The following is a 25,910-nucleotide window of genomic DNA, read 5'->3' as shown; positions in this document are numbered from 1 at the left end:
CACACACACACACACACACACACACACACACACACACACACACACACCCTGGGGCGCACTATCTAATTCCACCCTCCTGGTGTTCATATATAGATTGTAGTAAAGAGTTTTATTCCCAAATTAGAAAGACAAAACCAAAGACCAGAGAAGTTCAGTGATTTGCCCAAGTCAGTCAGTCAGTCACCAAATAGTCCTTGAACGCCTACTGTGTGCCAGCCATTGTTCTACCTTTAGGACCACAACAGGGAACAAAACAGAGCTTGTTTCAGTAAGGACACTTGTATTATAACTGGGGGAGTGGAGACAATGGGATGAGGAGATAATCAAAGCACACATAGAGACAGGTAAATACATCAGTACTCTCACGTACCAAAAGCAAATAGGTGTTATGGGAAGTTAGAAGAGGTCCAGGCTTCAGGGGACAGGTATGTCCTAAATACCAAGAAACCAAGTGAATGGCCAGTGGCCACTCTGAGTCACCCTCCGCATCTGTGAACTGAGAGCTTTGCTCTCAGGTGTGGAAAGGTTCTTCATCAGAGCAGATTCTGCAGAGCAGCAGATCAGGGGGCGTCTCGTCATGATGAAGCTGGAAGAGGTAAGCAAAGGCCTTGAGCCCTCAGTGGCAAGGCCAGAGCTGCTCTCAGGAACTGTTAGTTGCCCCCTCTCGTTAGGAGAGCGGCTCAATCCACGGCTCAGGAACAGAGCAGCGCCGACCTGTAAAGAGTGCCAGCATCATAAAAAGGTGGGCTGCCCTGGATGGTGCGAGTAGGATAAAGGCACACAGGGTCTAAACCATCTCCAGGATTCTAAGGAGAAGCCCCTGGCCTGGCCTCCCTCCCACTCTGTCTCATTCTCCGTGGGTCCTCTGTAAAATGCAGCTGCTTCAGATCAGCTCAGGCCAGGAAAGCATTGGACCATCAGCTCCTGAGGGGAGGGTTCTTTTTGCTTTCCTTAAATGTGGACCAGCCACCTCGCCCATCATATTCAGTGGGCACTGCATGAAGACTTTTTGAATGGCTGATCAGAGCTGTTTCCTTGTGGAATGAGGTTTTGGGAGGGTGTCATTTCTCTGTAAGACACAACATGAGGTTTAAAACCAGCGCGAGGGATTCAGGATAGGTCTAAGAAAGGAAGTACTGAGCACAGAGGGCCCCGGCTGCTCTCCTGACAGGGTCTGGGGCGGGGGTAGGGGCCAGATGGGGTGGTCCAACTCCACGGGTGATTCACTGGGGCCTCTCTGGTGTCAGAGGAATGGGCTATGTGATCCAGGCCCCATTCCATCCCTAGGATGGAATGCATTCTAGGGTGCCTACAGCTGCAGACCCCGAAAGCTCCTCCCTACCTGGGGGACAGGGCGTGGCTCCTCTCCCCACCTGCACGTGCCCTGCAGGCAGAGGGCTCAGACAGTACAGACATAAATCACCCTGGCCGAGTTATTTTTGTCTTCAGATTCAGCATCTCAGGGCTCTGTCCAAGATGGAACTTGGAACTGGGAAGTGGGGTTAGGGATGCCTGGTGTCCAGGAGGGAAGCACAGAGGGAGAGAGGGCTGGTGTAGTCAGGAGGGTCAGGGGCTACATGTGTGCAGCTGGTACACAGGCACTGAGCAGGGACATCTTGTCTTCTGAGCGTGTGTGTGTGTGTGTGTGTGTGTGTGTCTGTGTGTACACGTGCATGACCTCTAAACAAGAGTGAAATAATATGCCTACGTGGCAGTCTTGCTGTATTTCCCAGTATATGTCTATTTTTAGGTCACTGGTTCTCAAATAGAGGTGAAGTTTGGGGCAGGGGGTAGGATGCATAGACATTTTAATTTCATTTTTTAACTATATAATTCAGTGCCATTAATTACATGTACAAGATGGTGCGACCATCACCATCTTCCATTTCCAAAACATTTTCATGATTACAAACAGACACTCAGTAACCGTTAAGCAATAACTCCCATTCCCCGTTCCCCAAAACTCTCATAGCATCTAATGTACTTTTTGTCTGTATAAATTTGCTTATACTAGATAAGTGGATCTTATAAGTGGAATCATATAATATCTGTCTTTTTGCACCTGGCTAATTTCACTTAGCATAATGTCTTCACGATTCAGCCATGTTTTAGAAGGAGTCAGAACTTCATTCCTTTTCATGATTGAATAATATTCCATTTTATGTTTATACCACATTTTGTTTATCCATTAATCTGTTGATTGACATTTGGGTTGTTTCCACCCTTTGGCTATGGTGAATAATACTGCTTTTGAGAACTGGTGTACAAGTATCTGTTCAAGTGCCTGCTTTCAATCCCTCTAGGTGTATATCTAGGAGTGGAATTGCTGGAATACATAGTAATTCTGTGTTAGCTTTTTGAGGAACTGCCGAACAGTTTTCCATAGAGGCTGCAGCATTTTATATTGCCGCCAGCAATGTGTGAGAGTTCCAATTTCTCCATACCCTGTCAAAATTAGTTATTTTCTGTTTCTGTTTTTTATTAAAAACCACCCTAAAGGGTGTGAAGTAGTATCTCATTATGGTTTTGATTTGCATTTCCTATGACATGTATTGTTGAATATCTTTTCATGTGCTTTTTGGCCATTTGTATGTTTTTCTTTGAGAAATGTCTGTTCAAGTTATTTACCCAATTTTTAGTTGGATGGCTTGTATTTTGTTGTTGAGTTGTAGGAGTTCTTTATATATTTCTGGTCATGAAATCCTTATCAGATATTTTCTCCCATTCTGTGGTCTGTCTTTTCACTCTCTCGATTGTATCCTTTGATGCACAAAAGTATTTAATCATGAAGTCTAATCTACCTATTTTTCTTCTATTCCATATGCTTTCAGTTTCATAGATAAGAAATCATTGCCAAATCAATATTACAAACATTTCTCCATATGTTTTCTTCCAACATAAAATTCAGTTTTATGGTTTTATCTCTTACATTTAGATCTTTGATCCTCTGTGAGTTAATTTTTGTATGCAGTGTAAGGAAATGGTCCAGCTTTGTTCTTTTGCATATGGATATCAAGGTTTCCCAGCATCATATGATGAAAAGACTGTCCTTCTTTGGAACCTTTGTCAAAAATAATTAACTGTATAGGTTTAGGGTTTATTTCTGGATTCTCTATTCCATTCACTGTTCTGTAAGTCTGTCCTATGCCAGTACCACTCTATTTTGATTACTGTAGCACTGTAGTAAAGATTTTATATCAGGAAGTATGAGACATCCAACGTTGTTCTCCTTTTTCAAGATAGTTTTGTCTATTCAAAATCCCTTGAGAATATATATGAAATTTAGGATGTATTATTTTATGTGTGTAACAATGCCATTGGGATTGTACTGAATCTATAGATTGCATTCACCAGAATTGTCATATTTTTTAAATTAAAGTATAATTGACATACAACATTCCATTAGTTTCAGCCGTACAACATAATGATTTGACGTGTATACATTGTGCAGTGATCACCACAATAAGTCTAGTTACCATCTGTCACCATAGAAAGTTACAGAATTTTTTTGGTGTGTGTGATGAGAGCAACTTTAATACTTGCAATACAGTATTATTGACTATATTCACCACGCTGCACATTATATCCCCATGACTGATTTATTTTATAACTAAAAATTTGTATCTCTTGATCCCCTTAACCTGTTTCACCCACTCCCCGATACCCTCCCCTTGGCAACTACCAATCTGTTCTCCATATCTATGAGGTTTTTTTGTTTGTTCATTTGTTTTGTTTTTTAGGTTCCACGTATAAGTGAACTCATGAAGTATTTGTTTTCCTCTGATTTATTTCATTTAGCATAATACCCTCAAGGTCCATCCATGTTGTCAAAAATGGCAATATTTCATTCTTTTTTATGGCTGAGTAGTATTCCATTGTGTGTGTGTGTGTGTGTGTGTGTGTGTGTGTGTGTATTTCCTGCACCTTCTTTATCCGTTCATCCATCGATGGGCACTTAGTCTGCTTCCATGTCTTGGCTATTGTAAATAATGCTGCTACAAACATTGGAAGTGCATATATCTTTTCAAACAAGTTTTTTCATTTTCTTTGGCTAAGTATTCAGAAGTGGAATTCCTACGTCATATCGTAGTTCTATTTTGAAATTTTTGAGGAACCTCCATATTGTTTCCATAGTGACTGCACTAATTTACATTCCCACCAACAGAGCACAAGGGTTCCCTTTTCTCCACATCATCGCTAACACATGTTATTTCTTGTCCTTTTGGTAATAGCCATTCTGACAGGTGTGAGATGATAGCTCATTGTGGTTTTGATTTGCATTTCTCTGATGATTAGTGATGTTGAAGATCTTTTCATGTGCCTGATGGCCATCTGTATGTCTTCTCTGGAAAAATGTCTATTCAGGTCCTCTGCCTACTTTTTAATTGGATTGTTTGCTTTGTTGTTATTGAGCTGTATGAGTTCTTTATATGTTTTGGATGTTAACTCCTTTTTAGATATATGATTTGCAAATATGTTCTCCAATGCAGTAGGTTTCCTTTTTATTTTGTTGATCTTTTCCTTTGTTGTACCTAAGCTTATTAGTTTGATGTAGTCCCATTTGTTTATTTTTGCTTTTGTGGCCATTGCCTTTGGAGTCAGATTCAAAAAAATATCACCAAGTGTGATGTCAAGGAGCTTACTACCTATGTTTTCTTCTAGGAATTTTATGGTTTCTGGTCTTACATTCAAGTCTTTAATTCATTTTGAGTTAATTTTTGTGTACGGTGTAAGATAGTGGTCCAGTTTAATTCTTTTGCATGTAGCTGTCCAATTTTCCCAACACCAGTTATTGAAGAGGATATCCTTCTCCATTTTTGCCTCCTTTGTCATAAATTAGTTAGCTATATATGTGTGAGTTTACTTCTGGGCTTTCTATTCTGTTCCATTGATCTATGTGTCTCTTTTTATGCTAATACCATACTGTTTTGATTACTGTAGCTTTGTAATATAGTTTGAAGTCTGGAAACATGATGCTTCCAGATTATAATTCTTTCTCAAGATTGCTTTGGTTATTTGGGATCTTCAGTGGTTCCATATAAATTTTAAGACTTTTTGTTCTATTTCTGTGAAAAATGCCATTGGAATTTTGGTTGGGATTACATTGATTCTGTAGATTGCTTTGGGTAATATGGGCATTTTTACAATATTATTTCTTCCAATGCATGAGCATGGTATATCTTTCCATTTTTTTGTCTTCTTCAATTTCTTTCATTAATATCTTATAGTTTTCAGTGTACAGATCTTTCACCTTCTTAAATTTATTCCTAGGTACTTTATATTTTTACAGTTGTAAATGAGATTGTTTTCTTAATTGTAGTTTATGATGGTTCATTATTAGTGTATAAAAATGGGACAGATTTTTATATGTTGATTTTGTACCCTGAAACTTAACTGAATTCATTTATTAGTTCTAACAGTTTTTTTGGTGGATTCCTTACGGTTTTCTATATATAAAATCATGTTATCCACAAACAAATAGTGACAGTTTTGCCTCTTCCTTTCCAATTTGGGTGCCTTTTATTTCTTTTTCCTGCCTAATTGCTCCGGCTAGGACTTCCAATTCCATGTTGAATAAAAATGGCAAAAATGGGCATCCTTGTCTTCTTTCCAATCTTAAGGGAAAAGCTTCCAGCTTTTCACATTTGAGTAGGATGTTAGCTGTGGGTCTGTCATATATGGACTTTATTATGTTGAGGTACATTCCATGTATAACCATTTTGTTCAGAGTTTTATCATAAATGGATATTGAATTTTTCCAAATTCTTTTTCTGCATCTATTGAGACGAGCCTATGATTTTTATTCTTCATTTTGTTAATGTGGTGTATGACGTTGATTGTTGTGAATATTGAACCACCCTTGCACCCCTAGAATAAATCCCAGTTGATCATGGTGTCTGATCCTTTTAATGTGTTGTTGAATTCAGTTTGCTAATATTTTGTTGAGGATTTTTGCACCTATGTTCATCAGGGATTTTGGCCTATAATTTCCCTTTTGTGTGGTGTCCTTCTCTGGTTTTGGTATCAGTGTAATGCTGGCCTAGTAAAACTTTTCAGAAGAGTTTGAGAAGGATAGGTATTTAATCTTCTTTGAGTGTTTGTAGAATTCACCTGTAAAGCCATCTGGTCCTGGACTTTTGTTTGTTGGGAGTTTTTGTTTGTTTGTTTGTTTTAAATTACTGATTCAATCTCCTTACTAATAATTGGTCTATTCAGATTATATTTCTTCATGATTCAGTCTTGGAAGATTGTATGTGTCTAAGAATTTATCCATTTCTCATGGACATCTATTTTTTAAAAGATCATCAGGTGGTTCTGGCCCTCTTCCCAGATGATAACCACTGCGGGGACAGGGGAGGTGGGTGACTCTAGGCTTCCTCCCACAAGGCATTGCCAAAGTGAAGGAGCTCTGAGTTACACAGGTGGGCCATGTGCTTCAAGGATGGAGCTTTTGATGAGAAGTGGGGAGAGGTTAAAAGCTCTTCAGTCTCTAAGAGGTGCCATTTAGGGCTGGTCTCCCCAAGTTTTCTTCTACTCTAATGATTTCTTCTGAGAATGGGGCCACTGTGACCCTTCTCCCTGAAAGGCCAGTGGGGTGAGTGGGGGCCCCTGGGAGTGGAGGGATGGACAGGCAGGCTACTAAAACTGCCTCTGATAGGACTAAAGGTAGCCTCATGGCTTACAGATGGTTTCATCCGGCTTCCTAGGGTGGGAGACAACAGAGGAATCGGTAGCATGTGTTTCTTGGAGATGTCCACAGTGCTGCAAATGCCTCTTGGGAACATGGTGTAGGTGAGGCCACAGGTTGAGATTCAGAGTTTTCAGATCATGTCCATTTCTCTTATACCATGACCTGGCATGCCTGTCTAGAAGCAAGCCATGTTTCATTTCATCTGCCCTTTCCTCTGCTTCCCTGGGTCACTCCCTCCATACCTGTCATTAGCTAGAGTCACAGCTTTCTACCTGGTCTCCCTCCCTTCAGTTGTCCAAACACCCCACCCCCCTTACCCAGTCATTTCTTTTTTTTTTTTTTTTTTTTGCTGTACGCGGGCCTCTCACTGTTGTGGCCTCTCCCGTTGCGGAGCACAGGCTCCAGACGCGCAGGGTCAGCGGCCGGGGCACAAACCCGTGTCCTCTGCATCGGCAGGCGGACTCTCAACCACTGCGCCACCAGGGAAGCCCTACCCAGTCATTTCTTAAACCTTGCTGCCCTTTGTGCTTTGCACAAAGAGAAAGGTTCTTGTGGCCCCTGGGGCAAAGCTCGGAGATGGCCTCCCCTGCTGGGAGGTTACACGGGAATAATTGAGATGTAGCTCTGATGTAGCTTGTGTGTACAGCAGTCTACCTTGCACCAGCGCTGCCTGAGAGCCAAAGCAAGCATTAGCGTCTTCAGCTTGCAAATGAGGAAAATAAGGCTGAGAGAGGAAAGTTTCTCGGCTAGTTGTGGCTGGGGTATGACTCAGACATGGTTAGCTGGCTCTACACACAGTGCTGGAAGAGGATTCTGTGAGAAAACAGAACGCAGACTCAAGCTCTGGCCTCCTCTACTTCTGATGGTGTTTGCAGAGAAGGCTGCTTGAGCCCTTGGGTGGGCTCACCTTGCTACGTGGTCCAGGCTGCTCCCTCCTGTGCACCCCTCCTGAGTGAGCCCCGACTCTCAGTGGTCATTGTGGGACCAGGCGTGACTCTAGAGCTGGGGTATGGTGCCCACACTTTAGCAGGGACAGGGAGACCTCTGTCCTGGCCTAGGAAGGCAGTGGAGCTACTGGGGCAGAGACCCCGCTGTAACGCAATGCTGCACGGGCAGAGAATGCAAGTGTGAGGATGGAGGAGACCCCCTCTAGTCACCCCTCTTACACATGCACCCCATATTCCATAGGGGAGGGGACTAGGCCTCAAAAGGAAAAGCTCAGGGAGCCAATAACCCTCTCCCTTATCATTAAGAGCCCTCCACCTCCGGGGAGCCCGTCTCCAGACCACTCTTTCTACTCCCCACCCCCACCCAGGCGCTCTTGCTTCTGCACGGCCCTGTGGGGAATGCAAGATTCCTCCCAACTGGGCTCCCAGTTCCTCCCCACTGCATCCCCATCACTGAAACACCCCCCAGGGATAGGGGCAAACGGGACTAGCTCTCCAGATGAGTCCCATCGCTTCGTTCAGGGCTGCTCTGCTGAGAGCTCACAAGAAGGCACATGCACCCGAGTGCACATCAGGGAGAGAACTGGTCCTCACTCTGGGATTCTCCCACACCACCTCTCCCCTCTCCCCGTGAGGCGGGTGGGAGACTTCGCCGTATAGCCCAGGTGTGCTGAATGTCTGGAGTTCAGATGTGAGTGGGACGGTAGTGGATGCTTTCTCAAGGAGGGCAGAACCGGCAAGTTTCCTTGGTAGCCGAGCGGCTGCGCCCTGATGGAGCAGTGGGAAGGCACCCCACTTGGGGGTGATGTATTTGATGGCTCTGAAAGTCAGCATCCTAGTATAAGAAATGGGGATTTTAACAGTGCAACAGAAAATTATTTATTGGGAGAGTCAAACCCTAGAATAATCCAGTGAAATTGTTTTAACCATCATGTTTCAAAACTAGACAATTGCTTGAATTGAATTCTTTGCTCTAGTGCTTTGTGCGTGGGACGGTATGATCTGCTGGCTGAAACGATGAGTGTCACAGTAGCCCAGTCACATGCCACAGGGTGGCACAGATCACAAGGGACGGTGACAGTGATGTCAGAGCCAACTCTTCAGTAACATACAAGTTCTCAGAATTCTCAGTTGTTTGTCCATTTTGGTAGAAAGCGACAATTTTTAAGAGTGGAATTACAACTATGCAACTATGCAAATATATGCTTTGTATCCAATTCTTTAATCCAGAAAAAATTAAGAGAATGCAGCCAACCAGAAGATGTTGGGGGTGGGAGGTGGATGGATCTTTCCTTAATTATTGTCCTCTTTTGGCGGTGAGAAGGACAAACTGCAGAGGTAATCCAGAGTACATCAGGTGCAGGCTTGCCTGGGTGAATGACTTCCGTATCCACTTCACCGGGTGGCTGTGAGGAGTGAGTCACAGATGTGTACAAAGTGCTTAGCCCAATATCTGGTCCTTTGTTGAATGCCTGGTTGGTGTTAGCTGCTACTTGTGTTGAAGGCTCAGCTGAGGAAGGGAGAAATGCTGGAGAGTGACTCGCATGTAAGGTGGTGATGAAACGTCAAGTCTCAGCGCTCGCCTGTCTCTCCCGACGCTGGGCTCCCCTTGCTGCTGTTTTCAGGACAGACCCTTTCCCGTTTTCCAGGCCGGAAGGCAAAAGGAATATTCAGAAGACTATGCCTAGGGTGGAGATAAACCTGGTCCCAACTTTCCAAAGCCATGATAAGCAGGATTGTGCAGGAGTAGAAGGTTGAAGAGGGTGGAGGGCAATGAGCTGAACCCTCAGACAGGGAAGTATTTGGTGGGTTCTATTTCTGCAAGTCGCAGTTCATCTTCACTTTTTTTTAGATTATTATAGTTGATTTACAATATTGTGTTAGTTTCAGGTGCACAGCAAAGTGATTCAGATGTATGTATATATATATATATATAAAATTTTCCATTATAGGTTACTACAGGATATTGAATATAGTTCCCTGTGCTACACAGTAAATCCTTGTTGCTTATCTATTTTATGTATAGTAGTAGTTTGTATCTGTTAATCCCATACTCCTAATTTCTCCCTCCCACTCTCTTTCCCCTTTAGTAACCAACCGTAAGTTTGTTTTCTGTCTGAGTCTGTTTCTATTTTGTATATAGATTCATTTGTATTATTTTTTAGATTCCACATGTAAGTGATATCATATAATATTTGTCTTTCTCTATCTGACTTACTTCACTTAGTATGATATTCTCTAGATCCATCCATGTTACTGCAAATGGGAATATTTCATTCTTTTTAAAGGAGTAATATTCCATTGTGTGTGTGTGTGTGTGTGTATGCCACATCTTCTTAAACCAGTCATCTGTTGATGGGTACTTGGGTTGTTTCCATGTCTTGGCTAGTGTAAATAGTGCTGCTGTGAACACTGGGGTGCATGTGTCTTTTTGAATTATGGTTTTCTCAGGGTATATGCCCAGGAGTGGGATTGCTGGATCATATGGTAGCTCTATTTTTAATTTTTTGAGGAACCTCCATACTGTTTTCCATAGTGGCTGTACCAATTTACATTCCCACCAAAAGTGTAGGAGGGTTCCCTCTTCTGCACACCCTCTCCAGCATTTATAACTTGGAGACTTTTTGATGAAGTCATTCTGACAGGTGTGAGGTGATACCTCATTGTGGTTTTGATTTGCACTTCTCTGATAATTAATGATGTTGAGCATCTTTTCATGTGCCTGTTGGCCATCTGTCCTCTTTGGAGAAATGTCTGTTTAGGTCTTCTGCCCATTTTTTTGATGGGTTGAGGGGTTTTTTCTTTTATTATTATAATGAGTTGTATGAGCTGTTTGTATTCTTTGGATATTAAGCCCTTGTCGGCCACCTCGTTTGCAAATATGTTCTCCTATTCTGTAGGTTGTCTTTTCGTTTCATTGATCATCTCCTTTAATGGGAAAAGGTTTTAAGTTTGATTAGGTCCCATTTGTTTATTTTTGCTCTTATTTCTTTTGCCTTGGGAGACTTATCTAAGAAAATATTGCTACAATTTATGTCCCAAGAATGTTTTGTCTGTGTTCTCACTAGGAGTTTTATGATGTCATGTCTTATATTTAGGTCTTTAAACCATTTTGAGTTTATTTTTATATATGGTGTGAGAGAACATTCTAATTTTATTGATTTACATGTAGCTGTCCAGCTTTCCCAACACCGCTTGCTGAAGAGCCTGTCTTTTCTCCATTGTATACTCTTGCCTCCTCTGTTGTAGATTAATTGACTGTAGGTGTGTGGGTTTGTTTCTGGGCTCTCTGTTCTGTTCTGTTGATCTGTATGTACGTTTTTGTGCCCACACCACGATTACTGTGGCTTTGTAGCATTGTCTCAAGTCTGGAAGGGCTATGCCTCCCGCTTTGTTCTTTTTCCTCAGGATTGCTTTGACAATTCTGGGTCTTTTGTGGTTCCGTATAAATTTTAGGATTATTTGTCCTAGTTCTTTGCATCTTCCACTTTCTTAAGTTCTCCTATGGAATCATGAGACAGCATAGTGTTAACCTGATTTCAAAGGTCATGATTAGTGCTTCCCTAGACAGGGAGGAGGTGTTGTTGAGGGAGAGTTGGAGGCTGAACGCTGGTCTACCTGTCTTAGCACTGGAGCAACTCTGATGGGAGAGGCGTGTCACCAGCTCCACATTTGGCCCCATTTCTTCCTGCTTGATTGGTGACTTGGCTCACACTGAGGAAAGACGGGTGGGAAGAGAGACTGCTCTGGCTGGGAGAGGTTGAAAGGTCTACGAGACGTCGATATAGCCATGCTGTGTGTGGGAGAATTCAGGTTTAGAGTTGGGGCTGGAGTGAAAAGCAACATTACTTTGTGAATGTGAAGGGAGGGAGAGGTTTCTCACAAGTGTCACTTCACTGCATCGCTGCAGCAAGGTTGGAAGTAGGAATTTTTGTTGAGAAGACAACTGAGGCTTAGAAAGATCAAGAAATTTCTTCAGGGTCACAGCAGGGTGGGCGTCTGTACCAGTCTCGTCAGCACCTCTGTTGGCTCTTAGCTGCATGAAGGTGAGGTGAGCATTGAAGCAGAAAGACCTCATGGAGCACAGAGAGCAAAGGGCAGGGCTTTGGGGGAGGACCGCATTTAGGGGATGGAGGAAGAAGAAGCCGTAAAGGAACCGAGTCCTAGGGCTGCCATTACAAATTGTCTCCATCTGGGTGGCTTAAAACAAGAGAAATTTATTCTCTCACAGTTGTGGAGGACAGAAGTCTGAAACCAAGTTGTCTGTAGGGTTGGCTCCTTCTGGAGGCTCTGAGAAAGAATCGTTCCATGCCTCTCTTCTAGCTTTTGGTTGCTGTCAGCAATCCTTGGCATTTCTTGGCTTGTAGCTACAAAACTCCAGTATCTACCTCCGTCTTCACATGACCTTTTGCTCTGTGTTTCATGTCTTCTCTTTTCTGTCTCTAAGAAGGACACTTATCTTTGGATTTAGGGCCCACCCTGATGCAGAATGATCTCACCTTAAGATTCTTAACTTGTTACATCTGCAAAGACCCTTATGCCAAGTAACATCACATTTTGAGGTTCGGGTGGACGTATCTTTTGGTGTCTGTAATTCAGTCTCCTACGCTGAGGGAGCACAAAGCAAGGAAGAGAGTGGCAAATGTGGCCCTAGTGAAAGGCCAGAGGCCAGTGGCTCCCACACAGCAGTGCCATCTCTTCTCTGAGCAGCAAACAAGGGATGTATCTGCTTCACTTGGTGGCTTTGAGAAGGAGAGATCCTCATTCCTCTTGGGTTTGAATCTTCCTGAAGACAGGAACAGGTGCATCTGTAGGAGTCTTTCAGACACAGGCCAGTCTGTCAACAGAACACCTTGCTGATCCTCTAGTTCTCAGTGGGGGCCCTTACAAGAGTGAATGAGATGATGCCACTCCTCATGGAATGTCACTAAGGGATCATGGTCATGGTCCCTAAGGGACAAGGCCATTCTTGATTAATGCCAGAAGAAAGTGCAGATGTTGCATGGTAGTGGGAGGGACTGGCCTGTGAGCCGCACTCTGAGAGCCACGGACCAGGCCACTTGAGAGCAGAGGACCTCTAACCTCTAGATTCTTCATGGATAAAGTCCACTGGGACCTCTGCATTCCGGTTCCTCCTAACTGGTGCCGTGCCCTGAGGGTAACTGGTGACCTCACCACTGTGCAAGGAGGCAAGGTCTTCCCAGTAACCAAAACACTCAGCTCATGTGTCTTACAGCTCCTCTTTCTTGCCTTGACCAATCAAAGCCTGACTCTCATGCTAAGTCACACCCCTATCCTGATAAATTAAAGGACCACACTAATAGGTCCTAATGTACCTAGTGAATCCTCTCCTTAAAAGCTCTGAGAGCCTCAGCCTCATGGCCTCTCCCCTCACCTTGGCCCGATCTCTCTGCTTCACAGTTCTGTCCCTGGATTCTTTAGAGAACTTGCTGATGGACTGGGAGTAAAAGAAACTAGTGGAGAGAGGTGGTGGGGCAGGGATGGGGGTTATCAACATATGTGAGAGAAAATCACCCTTTTCCCTAAAACCAAGGCATTTTCCTAGCAGAATGGCTTAGAACGTGGGCATGGATGGGGGCTCAGATGGCTGAGGTTTGAATCTTAGCTCCACTATCTGAGTATCCTTAGGTGGCCACCTACCCTTTCTAAGCTTGGTTTCTTCATTTAAAAAATGAGGATAAAGACTTTCCCCACCTGCTGGGGCTGCTATGAGGATGTCATGAGATAGCATACATTTAACAACGCCAAAAATTTAACAAAGTCAGCCCCTCCCACTGGGACTACTACCACAAAGATATCTTTCTCTGGTGGGTGGCCTTTCTGCCTTTGTGTCATTACATGTGCTTTTCCCTGTGTGAGCCCCTTTGCCCAAATCTTTCACCTTTTATTCCCAATTCCAGCTCATCCTTCTAGAATCATCTCACGGGTCGTCCCCACAAAGAATGATACATAATACATTTACTCAGCAACTATTAAATGTCAGGTACTCTTCTTAAGAGTTTACTTATATTATGCAACCTTATCCTCATGATAGCCCTATGAAATCAATAGCTTTATCTGCTTTTACAAAGGAACTGAGGCTTGGGGACCATGATCCCAAGTCTGTCTGGGATCCAAAGCTTGTGCTCATGTTGCACGTGACTCCACTGACTCCGCCCTCCCCCTCCCCACTCCGGGCACATTTAGCACCTTGTGCTTCAGCATGTGCCCACACGGAGGACAGCAGAGTGGCAGTGATCTCACCAGTCATCAGCCCTGGGGTTCTGAGTCCCTGGTCAGCAGATCTGGCCTGGGCTGCCTGGGTCAGAATCACCTGGGATCTTGTTGCAAATGCCAGTTTCTGACGCTGCCACGGGAAATTCTCCCTCAGTACATAACAACACCTCCTCCACGTGGTTCTGAAGTGCAGCTAGATTTGAGAACTGTTGTTCTGGTCCAGCCAAGCAAGGACATGACTTGCCCAAGGTCACATAGCAGCCAGTCAGCAGCAGAGTTGGGACCACTCTAAGCCTGTGTTCTTTCTACTGTTCTCTGTGTGTTTCAGATTTGGGCCATGCGTCTGAATTCAATTAAAACCAAAATAAATCCCTTTTGGTTTATCTATGGTTTTCTCTGATTCATACGTCAGTCTCTATTTATGCAAACCACTGAGAACTGACATTATGTAAATCTTTTTACTCCCCAATCTAAGCTCTTTTAAGCAACTGGACTCCCGTTCTCTGTGCTGTCAGAACTCTAGGTGGTCCATTTCCCTCCCAGGGCTGTCTTTCCCCTACATGTGCTGCAGGGACCCTGTTGCTCAGTGACCCTGAGGGGACTCCTCCCCTTGGTCTGGTCTTAAGGGGGCTTAAGAGGGACTGGGCCCTCCTTAACTGCAACCCAGAAGAGGCAATCGATGGTCCTGACTCACCTCAGCTTCCAGTGGGATTACTTTTTCAGATGAACTTGAAAATAACTGCTCAAGAAGCCCTGCAGATTGAAGAGCCGGGTGTCAATTCAGTTCAGCTCAACAACTGTTTGTTAACGGCCTCCCAGGCTCTAGGCCATTGCTTGCTGAGCCTTCAGAGGAATGTGGAGATAGATGAGTGAGGCACAGCAGCCACCTCTGCCCTGGGGCATTCTCTGTCTCCCCATATACAGTCAGTCACGAGCTGCTCAGCATTCAGCATGGGTCTCCCATGCCCAACACATCAGGCACCCCTGTGGGCTGGCAGGGCTCTGTCTGGCTAGGGAGGATCCAGACCTATCCCATCAGTGGTGCCTGGACCAGTGTTAGCCTGTGTCTAGGGCTGGACCTCCCCAGTGGGTGATTAGTGGGGGTCCCTGGTAATAACCTCTCCAGACAGACCCTGGCACCTCTCTGTTGATGTGGCCCCTGTCTACGGATCACTGATGTGAAGAAAGGTGACGTCAAGGCAAGAGCACCGGCCAATACCCTGAAGTTCTGTTTCTGCTTAGCTGCGTGACCTTGAGCAGGCCACCCTACCAACTAAACCCCAGTCTCCTCCACTGTCAGATTGTGGAGGAAGCCCTTGCACACCTCCCAGGAGCTTTAGCTTAAATGAGATGATGCACTTGAGTATGTGGAATATGCTATAAAACACAACACAAAGTACTGTATTATTAAAATCATTCATTGTTCATTCTCAAAGGGACTTTAGAGATGACCTCATCCAGTGGTTTTCATAATGATAGTTCAGGCCACAGAATCCTTTCCTGGGATGAAATCTTACATTGAAGCCCAATATGTAACAGGAAAATGGAAAGAAAGAAGACCCGGCACAACTCTGCTGGGAGCTGAGGGAGGTCGTTGTCCCACTGGGTGCGAAGGGGCGGCTTGCTCAGGGCCCAGCAGGGCTGAAATGAGCACTCCCGTCTTCCAATTCCTAGTCCAGGCTCTTCCCATTGACATCGGACTGTCTTCCACAGGAAGATCCAAGTTTACATAAAAGAAAAATTCAAGAGCAGTTGTCCTTAGATCTAAAATACTTGGTCAAATGCCTGGTCACAGCTGCCTCTGGAGATGAAGACTCCATGACTAACTTCTCCAAAAAATCAGCTGAAGCTAGTAAGCAGAGGCCTAGACCTCAGACTAGAAAAGCTGTTAGACCACATCAGCTCTGGTCCCCTTGGGGGAATGCTAATTTTACTTGCTGATTCTCAAAGGCAGGCTCAGGCATTTCTGCAGGGCAGAAAGATGTTCCCTAGTTTACCTTCCCATTGGATGAGCCAGTGATGTTCAGGTGGGGCTACCCCAGGCACACAAGATGACCCTTTAGGAAAAGCCAAGAAGCTTCAGAAGACTCAGCACAGACCCAGACACGCACGTCCCCTCCCCAGGAGAGCCCCAGCCCGTGAGTGCTGAACTGACCCCACTGATGATGTGGCCACAACATCCGAATATGCTGCCCAGGCCAGGCCCCTGGCCCCTGGTCCAGGATTCTGACCCCCATGAGGCATTTGGTTGAAGAGCCCAGTATTTCCACGCCCTCAAGGAGGAGCTACCATTTCCCGTCACACATATCCACCGTGGATGCATATTAAGCATTTGTGCGCCTACTGGTATACTTCATACTTCACCGTACAACCACTTGGTCTAGGAAGTTTGGGGTTGACTCCTCAATATCTGAAGAAGTACTTCTCTTTAGTCTTAAGACATCTCATTTCCGGTCTCAAGGGCCGCCTGACCTTTGATGTTGAGAGAGCTGTTAAGAGGACCCTGTGTGTTCTGAGCCAATCCCTTCCTTTTATAACATTATGACCTCTGTGATTGCATCTTTCCAGGTTAAGACAGTCTAACATTGATTCTTTGACTCATATTTATCTGTTCTTCACCCATTCATTTCTTCATCCATTCTACAAATATTTATCGAGGACCCCCTAGGTGCCAGGTACTTTCTAAGTGCTGGAAGTAGCGAACAAAACAGACAATCCCTGCTCTCGTAGGGTAGGTAATAAAGTTTTAAAAAGTAAAAGACACAATGTGACATGCAAAGTACAGTGCTAGACCTGCAGGGAGCCTTCAGAGGGCATAAGGTGTGGACGTAAGTAACTGGTATCTTGTTTGGGAATTGTTGCTTGCAAGGAATAGAACCCCACCCAAACGAGCTCAAGTAAAAAGGGGGATATTGATAAGAATCAGATGTCCTTCAGAATAAAGGCAGGACCAGAGCAATCGGCTCTAAACGCCATCATCTCTTTGGAGTATATTCACATTGTCATATGTTCTCCCTTCCTCCCTCTTTTTCTCATTCCTCCTCTCTGTCCCACCTTCCTTTCTTATCCCCTTTGCCCCTCCTCCCTTCTCTAAGAAGGGGTGTGAGTAGGGGAGGCAACAGATGGCATCACTACTACAGGTGGACGCAAGATAGTAATTAGGGCAGAAGAGTGGTGTGAGCACAGCAAGGGCCGTTAGGGTTGGGAGGTGGGAGGATGACTTAGAGCTCCATGAAATCAAAGAAGGCTTTCTGGAGGAGGCGCTGTTTGTGTTGGGCCTTGGTGTGAGGAGGATTTGGACTCCTCTTGGAGATCAGGGTCCATTGCCAGAACGGAGAAAGGAGGTGGAAGACTGCCAACTCAGAGCACCGGGAGGACAGACAGAAAAGGTCCTGATCACTCTACTTACCATCATCCCTCCATCCCTATGACGCCTTCAGTTAGGTTCCTCTTCAGAGTGGATGGGATTCTCCTGAGCGCCATGGCTTGGATCTGCAGGATCCAGACTACAGGAGCACATGGGCTATGGCTGAAAAGGACCTGGGGAGACAGGGTTATGAAATTACATAACCCTGGGCAGGGCAGAAGACGGGTAAGGGCAGGGCTGGGAGAAATGCTGTCCCGTGGAGGTCAGAAAGCCACTCACTGGGACCCAAGTAATGTGGCTTGAAGCTTTAGCCAGGTGGCAAGAGGGGCGGCTGCTCCGTCCTACCCACCTGTTAGTGTCAAGTCATCCAGTGACAGAAGCGTTGATGGAGAAGTCACGTGACAGGTGAGCCTCCAGTCTGCCAACGATGTGCTGACTGATCACTGGCATCAAGCACGCAATTCAGTGTGTGCTGGGTTCCTCTGGATTTATTGGCACTTTATATAAAATGACAACGTTGTCGGTCATATCTGAGAACCTAATGAGTGGCGCCATCCGAGAGCCCCGGGTGGGGGGGGGGGGCGGGGCCTTCCTGGAGGAGGTAGAATGAGTCACATATGATATGTGTCTACAAGTTAGAAAACAAAAAGGCCTTGAAATGGTGGGGACAGGAGGATTCGTTTTGAGCGTTCACAGTTAGCCAGTGCTTTCACATGAGTACTCTTCTGTTGGCTTTCCATCAAGTCGGAAAAGGAGGGATTTTTCCCACTTTTGAAGGAGGAAACAGAGACTCGGAAGTTAAGATACCTGTTGAGATCACACAACTAATTGGCAGAGCTGGGACTTAATTCTGTCTGACCCCAAAGCCCAGGCTCTGGGCTTGCCAACACACGTGCCTCTCCAAGAGCTGGGGGTCCTGCAGCAAGTCTCTGGGGCAGGTTCTGGGCTGGTCAGAGGCTGCCCGCACAGGGCTGTCCAGATTGTGACGATGGAAAAGCTGCCCCTGTCCCTCCCACAGACCTCTCCTCTACTTCTCAAGGATCTCAATTCCTCTGGTCCCCAAACCAGCATTTACAGTTTAAAAAATGACCTATTGCAGGTTGCTTCTTTCTTACAAGTTCAGGTATGGGATGAGTCAGACATGCCCCTGAGTGTACCTGCTACACGCAACATAAGTCAGAAATTACAGGGCTTTCCCGTAATCGGATGTCGGCGCAAGGGAAACCCTGTAATACGTGGCTTACGCCGCACTCAGATCCAGAGTCTTGAGACGGTATTGTTGGCTGCTGTCCATCCACTGCATGAAGCATTGTCATCGTCAGGAAGAACTTGTTGGACGTTGAATGGGTCTGGGGCTTAACTGCTTGAGTACAAGTGTCTTAGAGGAGACCTATCTGTTATGTGACATTTAGCCACTCTGAGCCTTGATCTCCTCTTCTCTAAAATGGGGATAACAATATGTGTCCCTGTGGCTTTACAGTGTCCTCGTAAGAAATATACGAAGTAACATTAAGGTCACGGGGCCTTTCTTCTCCCGTAAGCTCCCTGACGACAGGGAGGGCTTCTGTGTGAGAACAGCGTGTACTTTTCACAGCCAACTGCATTCACGTAGGGTCCAGATCTGCAGATGACAAGGGCAGCCGTAGCCGTCACCCTGCCTGGGAACCCGGCTGAACTTTCTTGCCCTGGACTGTGGTGTAGAACTTCAGTGCATCAGAATCACCGGGGGAGCCTTTTAAGTTACAGATTCAAGGGCTTCCCATCTGGTGACTTTTAGTGCAGTAGGTCTGAGGTGGGGTCAGAGAAATGAGTTTTGAAAAGCTTACCAGGTGATACGGAATTGCAGGCCAGAACGGGTTAAAGGGGACCCAGGCTCAGAGGCCAGGACAGGCTCCTTGGAGGAGGCCACCTGGCATCTCCAACCTCTAGGCCTGTAGAGATGGAGAGGTTGGGGGTTTGTTTCTGTTGAAGAGGATGACAGCAGGAGTCAATTCCTTGCTGTTGGAGAGGTGGGAACGAGGGTCAGCAAAGGAAAGTGATGGCAGTCACTGAGCAAGGACCTGGAGGTCTTGCAGGGATGTGACTGGACTGTGAGCCCCCTCCCTTAAGGCTGGAGCAGGACACCAGGCCTGTGATGGGCAGAGGGGCCGAGCTTCGCTGATGCCGCAGCTGGGTTAACAGGACGTGTCATTCTGTCTCCCTCCAGATCGTGTTCCGGAAGATCAGCGATGTGAAACGGGAGGAGGAAGAGCGCATGAAACGGAAGAACGAGGCCCCCCTGATCTTGCCGCCGGACCACCCTGTCCGGCGGCTCTTCCAGAGGTTCCGACAGCAGAAGGAGGCCAGGCTGGCCGCGGAGAGGGGCGGCCGGGACCTGGACGACCTGGATGTGGAGAAGGGCAGCATCCTCACCGAGCACACCCACCACGGCCTGGTGAAGGCCAGCGTCGTCACCGTCCGCGAGAGCCCTGCCACGCCCGTGGCCTTCCCTGCGGCCGCCGCATCCACAGGGCTGGACCACGCCAGGCTGCAGGCGCCGCCGGGGGCCGACTGCCTGGGCCCCAAGGCCGGCGGGGGTGACTGGGCCAAGCGCAAGGGCTGGGCCCGCTTCAAGGACTCCTGCGGGAAGGCTGCGGACTGGAGCAAGGTGTCCAAGGCCGAGTCCATGGAGACGCTCCCCGAGAGGACAAAGGCGAGCGGTGAGGCCACGCTCAAGAAGACAGACTCGTGTGACAGCGGCATCACCAAGAGCGACCTGCGTCTGGACAGCGTGGGCGAGGCCAGGAGCCCCCAGGACCGGAGCCCCATCTTGGCCGAGGTCAAGCATTCGTTCTACCCCATCCCCGAGCAGACACTGCAGGCCACCGTCCTGGAGGTGAAACACGAGCTGAAGGAGGACATCAAGGCCTTGAACACCAAAATGACGAACATTGAGAACCAGCTCTCTGAGATACTCAGGATATTAACTTCCAGAAGATCCTCTCAGTCTCCTCAGGAGCTGTTTGAAATATCGAGGCCCCAGTCCCCAGAATCAGAGAGGGACATTTTTGGAGCGAGCTGAGAGGTCTGCTGGAAAAAAACAAGTCGAAGACAAAACACCCTATACCCTCCTGCCCTATAGACATCACCTCTACCACACACACCTACGTGACCAACAACTTTCAAAGCAGCCTCTTCCCGACAGAAAATCCAAGTGGGACCAGTCGCTTAGGCACGCTCTCTCCTTTTCTCTATCTGGGGGAAGGTCCGGGAAGAGGAGTGTGCCACCACCCTGCAAGACGGCAGCCGCATCTGAACTGTCTTTGCACAACTTTGGAAGAGGAGGCACGCCATCTAAAGGGTATTTTCCTTCATTTTAAATTTTTTACTGCCATGATAGTTGTAAAAGATGAAAACTACCGGGAAAGAACAGCAGCCATTGGGGATTGGTGGGAGAGCACCGAGAACCCCTCGTGTATATTACCATGCTGGGCTCCTTCGCCAGGACCGCCGGAGACTGTGGTGGGCACAGGGGAGTTCCCAGCATTCCCTGCCCTTGGACAGCCTGTGTCTGAGGTCACCGTCTATTTCTCTACTGTAGTCATTTGTAACAAGCTCGGGACAGGGGGAGCTTGAGGGACAGGGAGGGGAGGGTAGAGCCTTTCGACTTTCTGTCTCTAACGGTTAAGGCCGAAAAGCAGCTGAGGTGCTTTGGGTGCCTCCTGTAGACACTTCGAGCCGGGAATCTTCAGGTCTCCTTTCCCAAAAGAAATGAGCCAAGTGTAAGAGCTGGAGAGGGGCGGTGGCGATCCAGAGGTTCTCTGGGCTATGGTCTGCACCCTGCTCCTATAGGATAGTGGAAGGGGAGGGCCCTGGAGGCCCCGGGTGAATCTCTGGCTCGGCTCCATGCCGCTGGCCTCATCACACAGGCCCTTTGCTTCTTTTCCTTCTTGACCTCTTCCCAAGTGTTCCTGTGGCATTCCTCAGGGTATGGGGCATCGGCAGGAAGGGTGATGAGCCCAGATTTGCTTTATTAGCAAAGCAGACACACACACATGACCTCAGAAAAATGATTGTAGTGAGTGCTGTGTTTCTATTATGACTCTTGTTGGGATTGCCCTAGAGAAGTTTGTATTTTGTCCACGGCATGGGTTCATTCTAGGACACTCGGGAGCCGTGCTTGGCCTTATTTTTAAGCTAATCTCTTTATTTCATACTAAAGTCAGTAGGACTTCAAGAGAAACCATGAGATTGCAGGGCTGTGATTGTAGTGGCTTCAGGAGCTGGAAAAAGAGAAAGAGGCAGGAGTTTCCGGACTGTCTCTGTAAAGTGATGGAGAGAGGTGGCTGCGGGACAGTGGTCCACGAGGAAGGTCTGAGCTTAGAATGATGATCACGGAGCCACCTATGGGCCATCCAGGTCCCTATGCCATGATGCTCGGGACTGTCCGCTGCCTCACAGTCCCCTGGGTTCAGGTTATTCGTGTGCTTGGGCTCCTTTCAGTGGTGTCTGAGAAAGGAAAGAGATCTCTCCCAGACAAAGTGGAGAAGAGGGGTCAGGACCCTAAAAATTGATAAGTAATATTGGAAGTTCAGCTCTAAAAACTCAGCTTTGAGAGAGTGAAATTAGGAGTGCAGGTGATCTGGAATGATTAGTGACAGCATGGAATCGTCTAGGGCACTGACCTTCTGCACATGTGATGCTGTGGCAATCCCGTCCTTAGCACCTCTGCCTGGCATTGCTTTGCAGTAGAGATCCTGGATCCCAAAGTTGATGTCCCTCAGTACTGAAGGGAACCTGACAGGTCAGGGCCTGCCCTACCAAAGATAGCTAGTGTTTCTGAAAGCCTCCTGTCTGAGCCTACCCGCTCTCTTTAGTCCTGCTCAGTGGCCATGGCATGACCCAGGACTTGGACCTCAGTTGTCTGTGCAAGAGTGGAGCTGTCCTCTCCTGGCTGCCAGGGTTGGCACAGACAGCCTTGGGGAGCAGAGTCTGAAAGGTCAACGTGAGGGTCCTTCCCCAGAGGCCCCACACACTCAGGCAGCTTCTTCCACGAGGCTTACAGGGGTGCCCCCGATGCTTCCCGAGGCTGAGACATTATTGGATTCAGCCTCAGATGGCAGCATACAAAGAAGAAGTGAAATTTCCCAGGGCCGAGAGTCATGACCGTTAATGACTCTGGGTAAGCCGTGGGGCTTTCAGCCTCTTTAACTTGAGAAGCTGCCAGCTAGCCTTCGGGGCTGCGGCTCTAAAATATCTGGGATCCCATCTGCTAGCTGCCCCTGAATCGTTCCAGCGTGCCATTCCTTAAACAGGCTCATCAACCTGCTTCCGGAGTTTAGGACTCACCACTTGTAAGGCAGGGCGAGGGCCCTGATGACTGCAACCTCCAACTTCAGAAGCACCTGCCCAGCACCCTGCAGGCCCTTCCCTCCAGCTCTGCCCGAGGGGTACAGGTGTCTATTAAGAAATGACCCCCCCAGCTGGTTCTGAGGGGCAAAGATGCTAATGTGTGAGGCTTTGAAGTCCAGACCTGTTTTGGGGGGAAAATAATGCTTCGTGAATGTACTGCTTGATCAACTCCTAGGATTCAAACTGGGCTAGTGATGAGAAACCCGGATCCGCTCATCTTGGGGTCGCAGGGCCTGCAACCCATGCTCCTGGGGGTGACAGCGCACCACAGGTATGGCTGTATATGCTTTTATTCTTCTCCCCTTAAGGATTTAAGGATTTTAGGGATTTTTGCTATAATGGTTTTCTCTGGAAAAAAAAACAAAAACAAAACATTTTTAAATGAGCCAAACCTTCTTTCCTTGCATTTTTATGACATGCACTTGGCCGTGGGCTGCTTCGTACTAACTACCTACACCCTTGCCCAGATGCCGCTCTGGCTTCCCAAGCAAGAACCACGAGCTTCAGATACCACTGACTCAGCCTTCCACTTATAAACCGTTCTCTGGTGGCTGAAGAGAGATTAGGGAAACGAAAGGTATTTGGGTATTGGACCCAACCTTTAGACTTCAGAAAAGTTACGCTGAGAGATGTAGCTTTACCTGAGCTATTTTTTTCTTTTCGAGGGAAGGGGACATGTCGTTATACCATTGCAGAGTGATTGCTGGTTACTTGATCTCTTACATCAGTTCCTTACTTTGAATGTCATTCATAGGGAGGCTCCATTTCCCAGAGTACCCTAACAGACAGGCTGTTTAGAGTAGGAGGTCCTGCCCCTACCACTTGGTTGGTTGCTGAACACGGCCACGCCCACCCCCGCCCCCACCTTGGCTGGAGGTGTGGGAGTGAGGGGTGAGTCGGTGAAATCAGGCGGTCAGCAAGATGGAGTGCTTGTTCTTGGTGGAGACGCCGTCTCCAGCAATGACTGCTGCCGTTCCATGTACCTACAAAGGCTGCCCCACCGGCTATGACGAGATTCCCATAGGAAGGAGTGGGAGGCAGCCATCTGGTTGAGAAACCTTGGTCCAGTGCACAGTCTTGGTACCTCCACCTTCATCCATCCCCTTCCCTTGCACTCACACCCCCTGGCTTGCTTCTTTCTAAGACCCTTCTATATATTCTGGACCTCAGATTAAATCTGTGGGCAAAGGGTTTGTAGCTCGTGGTAGGCAGCCAATGGCTTCTAAAAACTCTGATGCTACAGCAACATGGGCCCTAGCGTTTCAAGGCTGTTCCCGTTTCTTGTTATCCAATTCCTGGGCTTGTTTTACCCTCAGCCTTCTAGATCATCCTCTGCGCTGCTGCTGGTCCTGGAATCCTCTTTCAGAAGTGGAGTTAGCACAGCTCAGAGTAAAAATGCACCCCATCACACCACCCCATCCAGCGACCTTCCTCTCCTGAATCCTTAGGTGGGAAGGGAAAGCATTAAGCCAGCTGTTAAGCTTTGTGCCCAAGCCTGTGGGGAGTGGATGAATGCCTTCGAAATAATCAGGTACGTGTAGGAAGAGCCTCGTCTCCCCTTGCTGCCCTGACCACCAGTTAGCACATGCACCCTCTGGGAAATTTCAGGAGCCCTGGTGGACGTACAAGTGGACGTGCGCTTGATGCATAGGTTGTACAGTGTTTTGCAATAAAGATGTTTAGCCTTAAGACCCTTGAATGGCACTCCAACTGTGATGGAGCCGCCAACACTCCTCTCCTCTCCTCCCTCCTCATGTAGTGTTGCTTAAAGAGGAGGCCCACTGAGGGCGCACTCAGGCCCCCGGACAGCCTCTCTTCTGTCACTCCATCATTGTACTGCCTTCTTTCTCGCTTCGATAAAAATTACCTTCACCAGCTCTCGTGCCCTCCAACTGGACGAGATTTCACTGTCCTCCCAGCACTAGCTGCGGCCATCAGAGACAGCACCATTTTCTCACCCATCATGTTCATGTTGAGATGTTTTCATTTCCACCCCCTCACAGTTCAAAAGAATCAATGTGAACTTGCCTCCTGCTTAAATTAGTTTCAAATGAAACTTCATTCTCATGCGAGCATATCAGACTTATTCGGGAACCTTTAGAACTGGACTTGAATACACTGCAGGTGCCGGACCGGTGGGTGCCCTCCCCGCCCACCATTAAACTTTTCTTAGAGCCACTGTCTCTTTATCTGTGACTTCTGAGTCAGCCAACAGATCCATTAGCTGTTCAATGAGACGTTCACGGATCTTGTATCAGGATATGAACTGCTTTTATGCAAAGAGAGATGCAAACCCGCCCCCGCCCCCACGATGAATGTATTCTCAATATTCAGACGCCGTATCTGTGCATCTGTTGGAGACTGCCCACATCTGACATCTCACTGACACTGCGAGGACGCTTCTACTCACGAGCAGTTCGTCATCCTGGGGCTCCTCCTTGTATCAACACTCTTGCCATTGAGTCCTGCCAAATCCTTCATTGGATTTTTCTTCTTCCTTTGCATCTGTCACTTTGTCCACAGGAGCATGAATCAACAGACGTGCAGACGAGCTGAGGCTACTTGTGTGGTCAGCTGAGTAGGCTGACAGAACTCCACTGTATGACTGCAGCCTGGGGATGGTAAGAGGGACAGGTGGGCCCCTCCATTGATATTCCCTTCTCAACATTTTTAAACAAGCACAAATGATATTTGTTAAAAAAAAAAAAAGTTTAATTTTATTTATTATGGTAATAAACTATTTTATACATGATCATACATGATTGCTTTTGCCTTGCCTTTTATAGAATTTCCAGGCATTGAATTGGGTGTTCGCACCTAAGATGATGACAGAACAAGGTGGTACGTTCTAGTCCTTTTCAAGAGCCCGGGGAGCTCTCATTTGGATAGCACCTGTAACTCCGGTTTTCGGAGAACTTAAAATTCTAGAGACACCAAGATTGTGTGCCAGTCAAAGTACTGCATAGCAAGAGAATGGTTGTGAAGGAGCTTCACCATATGATCTTGAAATAGAGCTGTATCTGCTATACAAATGTACAGAGATGCTCTCCAAACCTGGCATCACTGGAAAATTGCGGTATGACACACTGAACACAGAACTGAAGCTGACCTCCCACCTAGAACTGAACTTTTTAACCTTTCTTGAACAATTTGGATTAAAATTTGTGTACTCGTGCTTTGCTGCCTTTTAAAACATACATACTGTCAAAAACTTTACTGAGTCTTTTTGGAATGACTCAGCGTCAACAGTATGAGTTCCGTTCTGTGCTTTAATTCA

At 46.9% G+C, this 25,910-nt stretch overlaps 1 protein-coding gene across 2 annotated transcripts in view; it reads left to right on the top strand.

Moving 5' to 3' along the window:
• KCNH1 (potassium voltage-gated channel subfamily H member 1) overlaps window positions 1-25,257 on the top strand; it is a 423,297-nt gene extending 398,040 nt beyond the window's left edge. For both annotated transcript variants that reach the window (XM_027082909.1, XM_027082908.1), the window contains exon 11: window positions 19,449-25,257. In XM_027082909.1, the coding sequence (XP_026938710.1) occupies window positions 19,449-20,303 (855 nt within the window). In that variant the 3' untranslated portion in view covers window positions 20,304-25,257. The remainder of the gene's footprint in view (window positions 1-19,448) is intronic.
• Window positions 25,258-25,910: the final 653 nt, after the last annotated feature.

The sequence above is a fragment of the Aethalodelphis obliquidens genome, unplaced genomic scaffold, assembly GCF_003676395.1.
Source record: "Aethalodelphis obliquidens isolate GAN/ISIS:26980383/991018 unplaced genomic scaffold, ASM367639v1 scaffold48, whole genome shotgun sequence".
NCBI lineage: Eukaryota > Metazoa > Chordata > Mammalia > Artiodactyla > Delphinidae > Aethalodelphis > Aethalodelphis obliquidens.
Note: the sequence above shows the minus strand (reverse complement) of the source record. Positions and strands in the feature narration are given on the sequence as shown.